This window comes from Homarus americanus, unplaced genomic scaffold, assembly GCF_018991925.1.
Source record: "Homarus americanus isolate GMGI-L3 unplaced genomic scaffold, GMGI_Hamer_2.0 scaffold25827, whole genome shotgun sequence".
Taxonomy (NCBI): domain Eukaryota; kingdom Metazoa; phylum Arthropoda; class Malacostraca; order Decapoda; family Nephropidae; genus Homarus; species Homarus americanus.
In genome coordinates, this window is record NW_024738300.1 from 2,348,917 (window position 1) to 2,366,985 (window position 18,069).

The 18,069-nt window shown below is 40.8% G+C and overlaps 1 protein-coding gene across 1 annotated transcript in view; it reads left to right on the plus strand.

Moving 5' to 3' along the window:
• LOC121873919 overlaps positions 1–18,034 on the plus strand; it is a 25,102-nt gene extending 7,068 nt beyond the window's left edge. The window contains exons 2-9 of the mRNA XM_042377798.1: positions 12,802–12,890; positions 14,442–14,569; positions 14,690–14,806; positions 15,360–15,583; positions 15,742–15,870; positions 16,019–16,171; positions 16,406–16,496; positions 17,714–18,034. Of these exons, the coding sequence (XP_042233732.1) occupies positions 12,818–12,890; positions 14,442–14,569; positions 14,690–14,806; positions 15,360–15,583; positions 15,742–15,870; positions 16,019–16,171; positions 16,406–16,496; positions 17,714–18,034 (1,236 nt within the window). The 5' untranslated portion in view covers positions 12,802–12,817. The remainder of the gene's footprint in view (positions 1–12,801; positions 12,891–14,441; positions 14,570–14,689; positions 14,807–15,359; positions 15,584–15,741; positions 15,871–16,018; positions 16,172–16,405; positions 16,497–17,713) is intronic.
• Positions 18,035–18,069: the final 35 nt, after the last annotated feature.

Sequence of the window (18,069 nt, forward strand, 5' to 3'; positions counted from 1 at the left end):
AAATGCCTTAACATCGTTAAGAATTTTTTTATAGAACTGATCCTAAACATCCCCATGACACTAAGAATTTCTTAGTATTACATTTTAACAAAAAATTCACTCAAATTCCTATACAACTGAAAACCTGGAATTTAAATGTATCATTTAGTAAAACAAATGATAATTAAGAACTCCCCTAACAATGCAGGTGGTTGCCTTTACAAGGTTCCTTACAAGGAATGTAATATGTTTTACTTAGGCCAGACAGGTAAAGATCTTATAACTAGACTTAAACAACATAAATATAGTGTTAGGACAGGCCAGGAATCCAATGCTCTGTTCATTCATATGAGAGATAATAAGCATTGCATTGGCTGGGATAATGCCTCCTCAATATTACCTTGTAATTCAATTGTTAGTAGGAACATTATAGAATCTAGTCTCATTAAACATACCGAATGTATCAATATGAATATGAGTAATGGTATGTACAAACTGGATAATTTTGTGATTAAGAAGATTTGTAACCAGGTGACCTGAATATGGTGGACACCTGCTGTCCGTAGGTACTTAATCTCACTCTCCTTTACTGTATATATTAGCCTTGCTCACAATTACTCGTTAGTCTGTACTCACCCATGAAGATGTGAATTACACGATACCGCTGAGGACCTTAGTGTTTTCTTGTTTCCTTGTGGTTATCAGCATATACCTGGATCCTGCACACCTACAGTGACTTCTTTGCAGGCATAAAATAGGACTGCTTCCTAAGTCAAAATATAACAAACCCACCCGGGGTAATAATATACTCGATTTAGTTCTGTCGAACAGAGAAAACTTCATTAGCACTGTCGAGGTAGGGAACGAACTTGCAAACAGAGATCACAAAGAAATTAGATTCCAGGGCAGACGTAAGGAAAATTCAACTAAAGTACCAGATTTCAGAGGGGCAAACTTTGACAGTTTAAAGAGGCAGCTGAGAGAGGGGGTGTCGCGCTTGGCCGTGAACCTGACAGACGACACAGACCTGATAACGAGTCTGAAATTGCCGAGTTCCACGACAATTTAAATAATGAGTTACTTAATACACAAAGGCAGAACATACCATACAAAAAACTCAGATCAGACAACAATGACCCTAAATGTATAAATAATTATTTAAAGAACATCATTGGCCAAAGGAAGGCTATAGGTAGAAGGATAAATCGTGGCGAAATTTACCTCAGGGATTATTATAAGGTATTGGCGAGTTGGGTTAAAACCGAGGTAAGGAAAGTCAAGAGGAATAAAGAGGTAAGGATAGCAAGGGAGGCAAAGACAAACCCCAAAGGATTCTACCAAATGTATCAAACTAAAACACGAGAAAAGATTGGACCAATACGGTCAGATACCGGCGAGCTCACTGATAACGACGGAGAAATGAGCAATAATTTGAATAAATATTTTTCAACAGTTTTCACCACCGAAAATTTAAACATGATACCCGAGGCACCGACTCTATTCAGAGATAGTGAAGAAAACAAATTAAGCGAGATAGTAGTGACTAGTAACGATGTTAGTAAGCAAATAGACAAACTATAGCCTAATAAGTCACCTGATCCCGATGAGGTATTTGCCAGAGTATTAAAGGAATGTAAGGAAGAGCTTAGTATGCCCTTAGCAAAGTTGTTTAACATGTCCTTAAAAACAGGTGTAGTACCAGAATCCTGGAGGATAGCGAATGTAATACCGATTTTCAAGAAGGGGGATAGATCACTATCCTCTAACTACCGCCCAATCAGTCTAACATCAATACAGGTAGTAGGCAAATTACTGGAAGCAATTATTTCAAACTCTATTCGAAATCACCTGGAGAAGCACCGATTGATCAATGATTCCCAGCATGGCTTCACAAGCGGACGTTCTTGTCTAACTAATCTATTAACATTCTTTTCATCAGTTTTCGAATAGGTGGACGAGGGGCACAATTATGATGTGGTATATCTCGACTTTAGCAAAGCCTTCGACAGAGTCCCCCACGAAAGACTAATTAGAAAGGTAGAAGCACATGGCATCAAAGGTAATATCCTTAAATGGATTAGGGCGTGGTTACAGGACAGGAAACAGCGAGTGAGCATTAATGGCACTAAGCCCCATTGGACCAACATCACTAGGGGAGTTCCCCAAGGCTCAGTACTTGGACCATTATAATTTATTATATACATAAACGACATACAGTAGATATCGGCATAGACAGCAACATAAATAAATTTGCTGATGACACTAAAATAGGACGTGGTATTAAATTTGACGAGGACTCAGCAAGACTACAGGAAGATTTAAACAAATTTTTCGAATTGTCTGAAAAATGGCAGATGAAACTCAACGTGGACAAATATAAAGTACTCAGTAAAGGAGATGTAAACAGGGAAACCAGATACCAGATGAACAACGATGCCATAGAGAATCCAGACTGCGAGAGAGACTTAGGAGTAATGATAAGTAGGAACCTTAAGCCAAGTAAACAATGTGTTTTTGCTCGTAACAAGGCAAATAAAGTACTTAGGTTCATAAAAAGGAGTGTTAGCTGCAAGACTAGCGACGTCATCCTAAAACTGTATCTTGCGCTTGTGAGACCACACCTGGATTACGCAGTTCAGTTCTGGTCACGGTATTACAGGATAGATATAGAATCATTGGAAAGAATTCAGAGGAGAATGACAAGACTAATCCCGGGCATTAGGAACCTTGAGTATAGAGACAGGTTAAAGCATCTTAAATTGCACTCCCTCGAGAGACGTAGAGCGAGGGGCGACCTGATAGAGGTGTATAAGTGGAAGTCAGGGCTAAACAAAGGGGACATTACAAAGGTACTCAAACTATCCAACCAGGAGCGAACTCGTAACAATGGTTTTAAATTAGACAAATTTAGATTTAGGCGTGAAATAGGTAAACACTGGTTTGGAAACAGAGTAGTGGATGAATGGAACAAGTTACCAAATATCATCATTAACTCGAATACGCTGAATAGCTTCAAACATAGGTTGGATGCTTATATGAGCAATAGGGGTTGTGTGTAAACGGGTCTGCCCACTTTGGGCCAATAGGCTCGCTCCAGTTTCCTCCATTCTTTATTCAAGACATCTTCAGAGGCAACTGGATTACATGGACAGAGAGAGGCTTAAATATACAGGGTGACCTTATTAAACATGAGGTCAGGTCATAATGATGTCATCCACTAATCCTCACACCAACACACACGTAGAGGAGCTTAAGAGATGATAAAATTGTTCCCAAGTCCTGTCTTCCAAGTAGACTAAGAAATAACATACGAACATAAGAAAATAAGGAGTCTGCAATAGGCCGGTTGGCCTGTGCATGGCAGCTCCTGTCGAGAGTTACTACCACTCTCTATCATCCATGAATCTATCTAGCCTCCTTTTGAAACTTTCCAGAGTTCCCGCACTTATTGATTCCTTTCACCCACTTAAATACTTCTATCATATCTCCCCGCACTCTTCGTCTTTCTAGGGAATACAAGTTAAGTTTCTTTAACCTATCCTGATATGGAAGGTTTCTAAGTCCCGGAATCATTTTTGTCATTCTTCGCTGCACCGACTCTAGTGAATTTATATCCATTCTATAATAGGGGCACCAGAACTGAACCGCATAATCGAGGTGCGGCCTGACTAGCGCAAGATATAGTTGCAATAAGACCTCTGCACTCTTATTACTTACACTTCTAGATATAAAACCCAATACTCAATTTGCCTTATTTCGAACATTAACGCACTATTTTCTAGGCCGTAGGTCCGGGCTTACAAGTACCCCTAGGTCTCTTTCACAAGAAATCTGAACAATCAAGCATTCTCTGAGTTGGATAAAGTGTTGCTAGATTCCCTTATCAAGAGTTCAAGTGATAGTGTGAAATTAGCCTTCAAACACAGTGCTCAGTGTAAAATACTTATGCAAAACAGTGTTTGTGTTGATAAGTGGCACACCATTCGTGATTTTGTATATCAACTTCTTAGTGAAACTGACAAAGCCCAAAAAAGAAGGTTAAATGCCAAATTAAATGCTCTGTTTGACGAGAGTTACTGGACCATATTGAGTGATCCAAATTTGTTCATAAACTTATCATCTTATGATCTACAGACAAATGAGAAACTTGTTCTTGTTTTTTGTAGGAAGTTTTCTATCACTCAACGGTGTGTTAATCCGCTTACTATTGCTAAAGGTATAATCAACCTGGAAAACAATAAGTCGTCAGATGTTACAAATGAAGATATTTCCATAGCTAAAGGTTGTATACTTAGTGTTTTACATAAGAAATCTGTTTCAAAAATTCCAAAAAGATTTGAAGCAGCCTTGATAAACTTGAAAAGAAATAAGAACATCCATATTACCAAGGCTGATAAGTCTAATGCTATTGTTATTTTGGATAAAAGTGACTACAATGATAAGATGAATTCATTGCTTAGTGATGAAAGCACTTATTGTGAGCTTACGAAAGATCCCCTGGAAAATATTAATAAGTTATCTAATTCCAAAATGAAGATGTTATTGAAAAAGAACCCCGATCTCATCAAACAGCTCTCTCAAATCAATCCCACTTTATCTTATATGTATGGATTGATCAAAACACACAAGCTTAACAATCCATTACGTCCTATCGTGAGTTCTGTTACTTACAAATTATCCAAGTGGCTGGTAAAGATGCTATCCCCTCTTACAGGCCAAATATCTAATTCACATATACACAATAGCAGTGATTTAATTGATAAACTCAAGAAACACAATGAACCTTGCGAATTAATAAGTTTTGATGTAAATTCACTGTTCACTAGAGTACCTGTGAAAGACTTACTTTCATTTCTTAAAGATAAATTACAACTGTTAGATTTAGCTATTGAACATGATACTTTCCTCAAATTGATAGTTATGCGTAACTGACAATGTGTTTAGAGCAAATGGGAAGTTTTACAAGCAAATATTTGGCATGAGCATGGGTAATTGTCTTTCTGCTCCTTTGGCCTGTATTTATATGGAGTTTTTTGAGTCTAGATTACTACCCAATATAGTGGACTTTATTCCTCCTTGGTATAGATATGTAGATGATGTTCTTTGTCTTTGGCCTAAAAACAGTGACACATTGGAATTTTTAGACAAGCTTAATGATATTGTCCCAAGTATCACATTCAAAATTGAAAGAGAAATAAATGGATCCCTTCCATTCCTTGATATGCTCATCATGAGAAATGGCCAAAACTACAAATTTAAGGTATACAGAAAGCCCACACAGGTAGACAGTTTGATACACTTTTTATCGTATCACCTGGAGTCTACCAAAATGTCAGTTTTTTCTGCTATATTCTTAAGATGTCTGCGTATTTGTGACCCTGAATTTATTGGCGATGAATTGAAACACATTCGTTCCATTGCACAGAAACTCGGGTACCCTTCTGTGTTTGTTGATCGTTGTTTTAAAAGGGCTAAAAAATCCTTTCATTCCTCTCAAACCAGGCAAATTCCTACACTTAAGAATATTTTGACTCTGCCCTATCGTAATGAATTTGTCCCGTTAGTTCGGTCCCTCAAGCTTCTAAATATTAATGTTGTTTTCAAGTATGACTCAACCATTACCAATATGTTAATAAGAAATAGCCCAAGTTTGAATGTAAATGGAAGTGTTTATTGTATTCCATGTAGCAAATGTAATTGTAATTATGTAGGACAGACAGGAAAAACACTGTAGCTCAGAATCAAACAACATAAGTATAATATCAGAACAGCATCTGAAAGCAGTGCCTTGTTCGTTCATGTTAGGAATAATAATCATCCCATTGCTTGGGAAAAAAGCTTAGAAGTATTTAAATCATCTTCTGTGCGGATGACACCAAAATAGGGCGGCAAATTAATTCAGGGCAGGATGCAAATGCATTACAGGAGGATCTAAATAAACTGCAGGGGTGGTCTGAGAAATGGCAAATGAAATTCAACACCAGCAAGTGCAGCGTACTTAATATTGGAAGAACAAATACTTATAATATATACAGCCTTAACAACATCAACCTAGAGAAGTCGACTTGTCAAAGAGACCTAGGGGTACTTGTAAGCCCGGACCTACGGCCTAGAAAACAGTGCGTTAATGTTCGAAATAAGGCAAACAGAGTATTGGGTTTTATATCTAGAAGTGTAAGTAACAAGAGTGCAGAGGTCTTATTGCAACTATATCTTGCGCTAGTCAGGCCGCACCTCGATTATGCGGTTCAGTTCTGGTGCCCCTGTTATAGAGTGGATATAAATTCACTAGAGTCGGTGCAGCGAAGAATGACAAAAATGATTCCGGGACTTAGAAACCTTCCATATCAGGATAGGTTAAAGAAACTTAACTTGCACTCCCTAGAAAGACGAAGAGTGCGGGGAGATATGATAGAAGTATTTAAGTGGGTGAAAGGAATCAATAAAGGGGATATAGATATAGTTCTTATAATATCCGAGCAGGATAGGACTCGGAGCAACGGATTCAAGTTGGATAAGTTTAGGTTTAGGAGGGAGATAGGAAGAAACTGGTTCACAAATAGGGTGGTGGACGAGTGGAACAAGCTTAGCAACTTTGTAGTAAGTGCGGGAACTCTGGAAAGTTTCAAAAGGAGGCTAGATAGATTCATGGATGATAGAGAGTGGTAGTAACTCTCGACAGGAGCTGCCATGCGCAGGCCAACCGGCCTATTGCAGACTCCTTATTTTCTTGTGTTTCTTATGTTTCTTATGTGTGTGTCTGTGTGAGATGACAGGAAGAGAGAGAAAAAATGAGATAGGTATGGCGATAATTACGATGACAGATATAACAAATAATTATAAAAAGATAATAACAATAAAGAGAACAGAAATAAGAAACAAACTGATATTACAAGAAATGATAGTACCAATACTAGTAGTAGTGGGCCAGTGCGGCGTGGGTGTGGTGGAGAGTCCTCCCTGATCTAAAGTGTTATTGGAGGGAACATATTCGGAGTGTGGGAGCGGGAATTTCACAGTGTGTCGGTGAATATCGGATGTCACCCTAAGCATTGTCACCGAAGGTTCTTCTCATCCCTTACGGCATTAATCGCAAATAGTCCGTGTGTTCACCGGCGATCACCAAGCGAGTTGTGAGTGCTTAGCGGGACAGCTGGTGCAGGTGCCACTGCCAGTGTCGATAGGCCTACGTTGGCGAGGGTGGTATCGAGACTCTCGCCCATATGGGGCCAAGTGTTCTATGCTTGCGGTCGCCTCCCACAAGTAACGGTCACTCCATGTAGTGCCGGCCGACCAAGTATGTATATATAACTAATCTTACATTTGTGCGACCATAGAAATAGTGGTTATTTCTGCCAAGGATATATAAACAAGTGTTAGGTGTGACAATTTTTGCTCCCAGTGTATCACTCCGATGTGTGGAGTGTCGGCTTTGGGGCCGATGTTCTGATAACACCTCCGCGACTCTTGCACTTGGTCTCATCCCACCAGAGGTTGTGAACACCAGAGGAGTGAAGCTGCCTTGATCAACGTTCTGAATTTTCTCCCCTTATGCCCTTCTCTTGTCGTTCTCGTTCCTCCTATGTGCAGCAGCGATAGCTAAGTTACGGTGACATGCGACCATGGGATCAAAAATCCTGATATCGAAGAAGGCTCGCTGCCTCTGCGTCCAGAATCCTCGAGCACTGACGTCAACACGGGCTTCGTTGGATGTGTTTGAAGTCCTATGTTGGACTACTACTACTACTACTACTATTACTACTATTACTACTTTTTGTCTTTTTTTTTTATACGTGGCCTCCAGCCTCCCCCAATAGCCACACCTTGGCCACCATTTTATTACCTAAATATTAAATATCCTAATACATAAGTAGCCATCCTAGCTGTGTTGAGTTAGTTGAGCCGCACATCTATGGGGCATTCAGTGACTGTATCCTCATAGTCAATATCTGCAGCAGTTGGAGGAATTGGGGCAGAAGCTCTCGTTCCCCTGAGGCAGAGCAAAGCCGACCGAAGGAGAGAGAAAGACAGTCGACATCTCATCCAGGCTGTAACATAACTTCTGGGCTGCTGCTTCCGTTCGGAGATCACCTCCGCTAGTCTGGAGTAGAAACATCTTGCACTTAGTCCCATCCCACCAGAGGTTGTGAACACTAGAGGAGTGAAGCTACCTTGATCAACGTTTTGAATTCTCTCCCCATATGCCCTTCTCTTGTCATTCTCGTTCCTCCTATGTACAGCATCGAGAGCTAGGTTACGGTGACATGCGGCCGTGGGATCAAAAATCCTAATGTCGAAGAAAGCTCGCTGTCCCTGCGTCCAGAATCCTCGAGCACTGGCGTCAACACGAGCTTCGTTAGATGTGTTTGAAGTCCTATGTTGGAAGATCTCACCATCCAATGGAAGGAGGGTCGGTTCTACCATGACATCCCGGCAGATTTCCTTCAACATATTTGCTGTGAGGTCCCTTACTTCGTCATGCCTCATGTATATGAAGCCCCCTTTCTTGCACGCCATGGCGTGATCGCCGTCATAGGAAGAGCCACACTCGCATTGGGAGGGCAAACCTTTTACTGGCCGACCGTAACTTAGAGCAATGGCATCTGTAAATTCTTGTTTATTAAGACTGAAACCATTTGCCCTTATCGGTAACGTAGTTAACCAGTTCGAGGCGCCCACCTCCTGCGCTATGGCTTTTTTTTTTTCAAATTTTCTGGTACCTGCAGCAACAGTTGCTGCAACTTATCATTTTGGCAGTGCTGTCGATCTGTCGTAATGGACCTACGAATCTTGTTTACTTCACTGGCATCCACCTCCCCTGTTGCGTTCTGGGCTATTATGTGGTCCGTGAGGGCTGCTGTGAGCTTAAGTGAATTTTGATGTTCGATGGCTGCAATCTCCTCTGGATTGGTTAGTCCCATCCCTCCCAGTCTTGATGGAAGTGCAAGAAGTGTTCTTTCTGCTGGGGTTAAGTAAGGGTGTTTCACTAATTTGGGAATGAAATTGACCCTGATAGCTTCTTCCAGAGGGTGGAGGAGGGGTCCGATATCAGGGATAGTACGCATCAGGTAGTTCCAACGAAGTTTGACTCCATGGGTGAATGCAGCAAAAGCTGCATGTGGCTCTGTGTTAGCAATCTCAGACAGAGCTTGGATTTCACTAACCCACTCATTCACCTTTCTCGCTACGTACTCGGTCTTGAAGTCCGTAGTGCCAATTACTGCGCCTAGATGTCTTTGGCCGTCCTTAGTTATTTTGACCTCACTTCCGCCAAAAACCTCCATTGCCCGTTCATAATGTTCTGGGTTCACAATGAGGAAGGACTTGCTGGCGTTTGGGTGGTACCCTATTTGTGGACCTCAGGATGTTGCCAAGTCCCACCACTTTTTGATGCCCTCCACTTTTCCTGCTCCTGTAAGGTCATCAGCATACGCCACTTGTTTGACCCCAATTTGTTTCAAATTTTATTTCTTGTTGGAGCACTGATAGGCCAATTGCATACATTGCCATTGCAACACGGTCCCCCAGTGTTGTTCCCTCGGTCGACCGTAAGATGGTATCACCTCTTAGAGCCTTGTTGTTTACTATATAGAGGTCTGATGGATTCGTATACGAGTTTTCAACATACATTGCAAAGCTTGGACACTTGATCTTGATGTTGTGCAGTGCAGCCTTGCGGTTAAGTATGTTGAATGCGTTTGAAGCATCCACCAGGAGAACGGCCTCACAATCACGCTGCTGAAATATCAATCTCATGGCGTGAATGGCGGCCTCCCCGCCAGCCTGGTGGCCAGCACACACTTGCAGGTTCCCTGCTGCTGCCCTAACATCATCCTTTACCACCTCCATTATACATTTTCCGATGATCCGCCTCAGCACTTCCCCCACCCCTATAGGCCTACATCCTGGTTTCTTTTCCAGAGGAATAAGGCGGCAGGCCGTCAGGGCCTGGAGGTGATGGCAGCAAGAGGATGCAAGCTTTCTTGCAAGGGCGGCAATGGCAGTGCAGAGATCGCTTGCTACAGGCCAAACTTGTTAGTGCTGAGGATGACTCTCCAACCGTTTGCATCCAGACCTGAAGGGCCGGCTCCTCCTCGAGTCTTCAGTGCCTTTTTCCACACCATCTCTCCTGTTTTTCTCGAACAGGACAGCGTTTGGTGGGATATAGGCACCCTCGAACCTGATGCCTTCTTCATCACTTGCAGGGGGATGTTTCTCTTTCAGTAGTTTTAATATCTCTCTGTTTATTGGCATAACCCCACCGGAGGATTCCTCTGTGAGAGATCTTACCGTCAGAGACACTTTCCCACACGCATTTTGTTTCCAAATTTTCTTGCCACGTCATCGGTGTTTTGCTTTCCGTCACCCGTAATTTTTAGTCTCTCCTGCAGTGTTCTTGCTTCACATAGGAGATCATCAAGGGCCCCAGTCTGCCACATTGCCAATCTTCTCTTCATTGCAGCTACATTTTCTTTGTGCTTAGTCTTTGTGTGTGTCCTCTGAAAAAATAGATGTGGTATTATTGCCAGTATTTGAAGAGCTAAAGGGGCGAGGAAGCGGTCCTGAGTGTAATCAGTCATGAGGCGAGTCATCTCCCGAATCATTTCTTCGGTGGCCGCACACTTGGCTGGTTCAAATAAGTTAACCGGCGACCACTTGACAATTTCTGAGTAGGTTTGTTTGACCCATATGTCTGCATTTTCCATCGACATGCCATTCCACTGAGGTGGCTGTCTCTCATTCTCCTCGTGGACATCTGCTACTAAGGGAGCAGCATTTATTAGTACTACATTTTCGGGTTGAGTAGACTCACTGCTATCATTTGGGATATCATCGGGTGGTTGGGTCCGGCGATATCCACTGTGGCCACCTGTGTCAGCTCCCTGCGACGTGGGTTCCGACACTGGTCTCCCTTCCTGCAAATCACACATGGTCGGTTGTTTCTCGCACAATCACAATTTGTGCAGTTTTGGTTCTGGCTAGCACAGACGCAGCAATAAATGTTACCAGGCATAGTGAACAGCACCTTAGGCGACAGATACTTCCGCCTCCGACCTCTGCTTTGGGCCCATACAGACGAAGAAACTAGATCTTATAAGTATGGGGCACAGAGGTGACGGGCTGGCCTGCGGTGTCTGAGTAGAAGGGGCATACGCGCGCGCGCGGTTGTGTCGGGCACCTCCCCTGTGGGCGACAATCCACACATCAGAATAATCCACTGGGAGCAAGAATTGTCACACCTAACACTTGTTTATGTAACCATGACAGAGATAACCACTATTTCTATGGTCTCACTGATGTAATATTAGTTATATATACTCACTTGGTCAGCCGACACTATATGAAGTGGCCGTTACTTGAGGTGGGAAGGCGGAGAGGGGGGGGGGGGAACAACCGCAGGCGCAAGGCACTTGGCCCCATAGGGGCGAGAGTCGCGATGCCACCCCTGCTAAAGTAGGCCTATCGACACACTGGCATTAACACTTGGCAACTCCAGTCGCTGACCATTCAAACACTCACAGGCTTACTTGAAGATCGCCGGTGAACACACGCAATATTTGCATTTAATGCCGTAAGGGATGAGAAGAGCCGTCGGCGACGATGATCAAGGTGACATCCAACATTCATCGACACACTGTGAAATTCTCGCTCCCACAAACTGAGTATATCCCCACCAATAACACATTAGATCAGGGAAGGCACCCCAACACACCCACGCCGCCCAGGCCTACTACTACTACTACTGATAATAATAATAATAATAATAATAATAATAATAATAATAATAATAATAATAATAGCGCCAATGACTGTAATATCATACTAGTAATAGGACGGAAAATCTTGATAAAAGAGTAAGTAAAGGTAAGTAAACCACCGAAGAGTGTTGAAGTGTCCAGTCTTACAGACGCCAAAGAACAGGTAAAGCTAAAAAAATCAATAGACTCGATAAATATCGATATGAAATTATTAAATGATTCACTTTATGCGTTCAACAAAAAGGAAAATAAGGTGTTACATCTAAATTATCTTGGTGCCCTTAGAAAGAAAAATCATTTTCGAGTCCTGATACCGTCCGTGAAACACAGCAAATATGTATTCAATGATTCTCAAAATAAATTTGTCAGGCTGATGAATCAGACTAGATGTATCGTTCCATGATACTCGGCATAGACAAATGATGTTGGTGTGTATTACTGCTCTTCAGCAGTTAAGGAATTCAGGTGTGTACTCTGGGTCTTATCGTGTACCAGACTTCAATAAATAAAAGTAAAAAAGAAATGTTATCCAATACTTGTACGGGAAACGAATGAACCAAGGCACTGTAAATTTAATGATAACGTTCATTTAGATGAATTTAATGATGTTAGTTATATGAATATATCATGTTGAGTGAATTACCTAAGGCCAATGAACCTAAGAGAATGGATTAAGTTAGGGTAAGTTGGGTATGGTTGGGTTAGGTTCTTAAAGCTTTTCAACGGCGAGTACTGCATAGGGGTTATATATTCCATATCATATACTCTTACAACAGCTTCTGATGTATTTAACCCTTTCGCAGCGGGAAGTTACCCTAGGCTGAATAATATCGTCTGACGGTAGCCAGAATAAAATGGCAAGTACGTGACACACGGTGAAAGGATTAAGGCGGTGTCAACAATGTCTTGATAAAGGCAACAACCAATAAATATCGGCAGCCGCTCAAAAATATACAAAATTGAGTTTTATGTGACTTACAAAACAAACTTTATTTTTTACAAACTACCTGTGAATATAACATATAATATTTATAATTTGTAAAGAGCATATTCTGCACAACAGGAGGTTGTCGGTGGAGATGTCTGTGACTACGGTGCTCTTGTTCCTGGCTGATGCTGTCATCCTAGCTATCTCACAGCTAACTCCTTACGGTAAAGTTGTACTTATATATATATATATATATATATATATATATATATATATATATATATATATATATATATATATATATATATATATATATATATATATATATATATATATATATATATATATAATTGTGAGTGAGTCTTTTTGGGTGCTGTTATGAAATAATTATATTATTACCTCAATAAACCTAAAACATAAGAACATAAGAATGGAGGAAATTGCAGTGGGCCTATTGGCCCATACTGGGCAGTCCCATTTACAATCAACCCCGACCGCTCATATATCCATCCAACCTATGTTTGAAGCAATCCAGCATATTCGATTTAATGATGATGTTTGGTAACTTGATCCGCGCATTCACTAATCTATTTACAAACAAATGTTTACCTACTTCGCACCTAAATCTAAATTTGTCTAATTTAAAGCTATTACTATAAGTTCGCTCCTGCTTGGATAGTTTGAGTTCCTTTGTAATGTCCCCTTTGTTCAGCCCTGACTTCCATTTATACACCTCTACCATATCGCCCCTCACTCTACGTCTCGCGAGGGAGTGCAAATTGAGATGCTTTAACCTGTCTCTGTACTCAAGGGATTAGTCTTGTCATTCTCCTCTGAATTCTTTCAAGGGATTCTATATCCATTCTGTAGTAAGGTGACCAAAATCAACTGTGTTATTCAAGTGAGGTCACACAAGCGCAATATATAGTTTTAGGATAACCTCGCTAGTCTTGTAACTAACACTCCTTTGTACGAACCCAGGCACTTTGTTAACCTTGTTTCGAGCAAATACACGTTGTTCACTTGGTTTAAGATTCCTACATACCATACTTCTAAATCTTTTTCACAGTTGTTCTTCTAATATCTGGTTTCTCTGTTTACATCTCCTATACTGAGTACTTTACATTTGTCCACATTAAATTTCATCTCCCTTTTTCAGACCATTCAAAAACTTTGTTTTGATCTTCCTGTAGTTCTGCAGAGTCTTCATCAGATTTAATTATACGCCCTATTTTAGTGTCATCATCTAATTTACTTATGTTGCTGTCTATGCCTATATCTATATCGTTTACATATATAATAAATATTAATGGTTTAAGTACTGAGCCTTGAGTTACTCCCGTAGTGATGTTACCCCAATCGAATTTAGTATCGTTAATGCTTAATCACTGTTTCCTGTCCAGTAACCACTCCCTGAACCACTTTAGAATATAATCCTCCAATTCCATGAGCCTTCGCTTTTCGTATTAATCTTTCGCGGGGGACCCTGTCGAAAGCTTTGCTCAAGTCGAGGTATACCACATCATAATCGTGCCTGTCGGCCACTGATTCGAAAACAGCTGAAAAGAATGTTCATAGATTAGTTAGACATGAACGCCCGCTTGTGAAGCCATGTTGGGAATCACTGATTAACTTGCGCTTTTCCAGGTGATTTCGAATAGGGTTTGACAATATACATTTTTAATTGGAATACACATTTATTTTATGATTACACTTATTTTGTCATTACGTTGTTATGCCTGATCAAATTCATTATTACATTGCACCATTAACAGGAGGGCAGGAGACTTTAGTTTTAGCTAGCGGAGCTGTAGAAGCGACACTAGTTTCAGAAGCTGAAAATGGACGTTGTTCCACCATTCTACTGAGTGACGGGAGCACTTCACCCCGCTCTCTATTTGCGGTGAGTGTCTCCAACGCTACAAATATTTGATAAGCATTCTTTCATATTCATTTGTCATAAGAAGAAAATTTTGCAATAAATTCTGATATATTTCCATCATTCTGTTTTATTCTTTTCAAGATGCTTGGTAAGCTGCCTGCCTCCGGGGGACTGGCTGTATTCGAGGTGGCAGTGGACGGCCAGGAAGCTAATGTGACACTGGCGCAGCTCTCCAGGGTGGTCGACGAGGCTCGGCGGGTAGGTCACTCTCACATTACTACTGAGGCGGGTAGGTCACTCTCACATTACTAATGAGGCGGGTAGGTCACTCTCACATTACTACTGAGGCGGGTAGGTCACTCTCACATTACTACTGAGACGAGTAGGTCACGCGCACATTACTACTGAGGCGGGTAGGTCACTCTCACATTGCTATTGAGACAAGTAGGTCACTCTCACATTACTAATGAGGCGAGTAGGTCACTCTCACGACTACTGTAGGTCACTCTCACATTGCTACTATAGGTCACTCTCACATTACTACTGAGACGGTAGGTCACTCTCACATTACTACTGAGGCGGGTAGGTCACTCTCACATTACTACTGAGGCGGGTAGGTCACTCTCACATTGCTATTGAGACAAGTAGGTCACTCTTACATTAATACTGAGACGAGTAGGTCACTCGCACATCACTACTGAGGTGGGTAGGTCACTCTCACATTACTACTGAGGCGGGTAGGTCACTCTCACATTACTACTGAGGCGGGTAGGTCACTCTCACATAACTTCTACCATGTTGACGTCAACAGCTGCGGCAGGTGTCATGGTGCGTGACGGTGGTGGTGGTGAGCGACGACCCAGCCTTCCTCGCCGCCTTCGCCGAGTGGTCCCTCAAGGGCCACCTCCTGGTGTGGTCGACGAGGCTCCTCGTCGTCACCCGCCTGCCCCTCCTGGAGCTTCACCACCTACACAAGATACTCTCCATGACCAACTCCATGTTGTTGGTTGTAGACGATACCTCGGGAAACATGAAGTAATAACCGTGTTTCTGATATTATTAAAAATCAATGCAGTTGAGTAATACTGTATACTGTACTGCTGTATATGTTAGGTATTATTGATGATTACTCTTCACTGGCGATTAATCTGCCCATTAGATGCAGTTGTATTTAGGTTCTCTGGTTGCTACAGGTGCAGTGTATACATGTTGCTGCCATACACTCTCGTTGATACAAAGCCAATAAAAGTTGCTTCCTGGACACTTGGAAGAGGTCTCTCTCTCGTCACCCACCTCTCCCTCTTCCTGGACAAGTTTCACAGGTGAATTCCTATATTAGGGTTGGCAATGAAGCCAAACACCAGAAGGTAATAATGATAATGATGATAGTAATAACGATAATAATCATAACGACACTAATAATCATATTGACTTCAATTACGACTCAATTAACGCGTATTGGTCGTGCAGATTTCCTCACAAGCCGAGACTGGTGGTGGCAGAGGACGAGTACCAGCCTCATGCGGCAGTGTCAACACAGGACACACCCCAGGGACAAGAGGTCACCTTCACCGGGCCAATGCTTAATCTCCTCCACATACTTGCAACCAGCATAAACTTCTCGTAAGTGCGACTAGAATTCTATGCAGATGGCTTTGTATGTTGTAAGCTTTGGATATTGTATGCATAAGAATATATCTCAACTTACAGAACTTTAGTTTAATACCCCCCGGCTCGGGTTATGTAAGAAGAGTGTTATTCAGTCTGACCCAACCAAACTTCTTGTGTATATATCAGTTGTTTTAGTTTACAAGTCATCTATCTTCAATCTGCAATTTTCCTCGCTTGCCCACTTAGGTACACTATGGTGCGTCCTCCTGATGGAGCGTGGGGCGCTAAGGTGGCCGATGGAACTTGGTCGGGCATGGTGGGCATGGTGAAGAGGGAGGTAATAAGTGTAGTGGGCCACGGGTCATATGGAACAAATGTGAGCTCATAAAATCCCTTATACATTGTTGTATTATTTTTTTGTCTAAATCAGTGAAGGAGTGAGATTTAGGTTCTCTTTGAAGGTGAGATAAGTAATGTAGTGACGCCTATAATAACGCTACGTTTTCACACTGGCATAAAGTGCCCTCGAAGATAAATGCTAAAAATTAATATTGCAGAGATCATCTACGTCCTAAAACACCTCGATGTCATGCATAAGGTTTGAAATAATGAAAAACTAATATTTGTTTGCTTCCTTGTATGTATATTGCTATATAAGATTCAAGTCATGAATACTGTACCAGATTTGACCTTTTCTTCAGTATTCTGCACATAATTGCTATAGTACTGATATTCTTTACGAACATCTCTTTAACCAGGCCTTTTTATTACACATTACTTTAAGTCGGCAGTATCGAGCCAAAATTTCAATAATAGAAACATTAAATTAAATAAAAAAAATCTGCATCACTGTCCTTCATAGTCGTTGCAGCTTTAGTTAGGTAGAGGAGAACTGTATACTGTAGATGCTGTCTTTGAGTTAACAGACAATTGACTTCTATAAGCCAGATGTACTAGACGAAGGAAGTGTAGTAGAGGTTAATATTTTCTTGGTGTTACATGCCACTGTTAAGGAAATGTTTGGAGAATTTAGAAGGCTTAACATTTCTGGATTATGTAAAACGATACTTGTGGCCTGGACAAATTTTGTATATGTTAATTAATTGAAAGAGTGATGAACGATAATACTTTATTTCACTATCGGATAATAATAATAATAATAATAATAATAATAATAATAATAATAATAATAATAATAATAATAATAATAATAATTATAATAGGAATAATAGTAATAACAATAATAATAATAATAATAATAATAATAATAATAATAATAATAATAATAATAATAATAATAATAATAATAATAATAATAATAATAATAATATTAATAATAATAATAATAATAATAATAATATTAATAATTATAATATTAATAATAATAATAATAATAATAATAATAATAATAATAATTATAACAGTATTTGTATTGACATCTACAATATTTCATTATTATTCGTTATATTTATAGTTGTAGTACTGTACTTGCTCCTTTGTGTGTAACCATCTGTCCAACCATCCACCATATATGTATACTTTCTGTCAACACAGGAAATAGACATCGGTCTTGGTCCCTTTGGTGTGACTGCAGTTCGTGCTGAGGTGGTAGACTATACCAGACCGATAGTAATTGATTATGCGAGGATACTGGGAGGTCGAGGCGTGCCGGAGATCGACCCGTGGGGCTTCCTGCTCCCCTTAGCGCCGCAAGTGTGGGCAACTATCCTAACGGCGTTGTTGATCATGCCTACCATAGTGCTTCTTATATCCTTATATGTATCTCTCACGACATCCCATCAGTATAACAAAATCGCTGATGACGTTTTGATCTATTTACGTATATTATTACAACAAGGTAAGCCAAGGTTATAATGTTCCTTATATATGTTAAGGCATTTTTATGTATC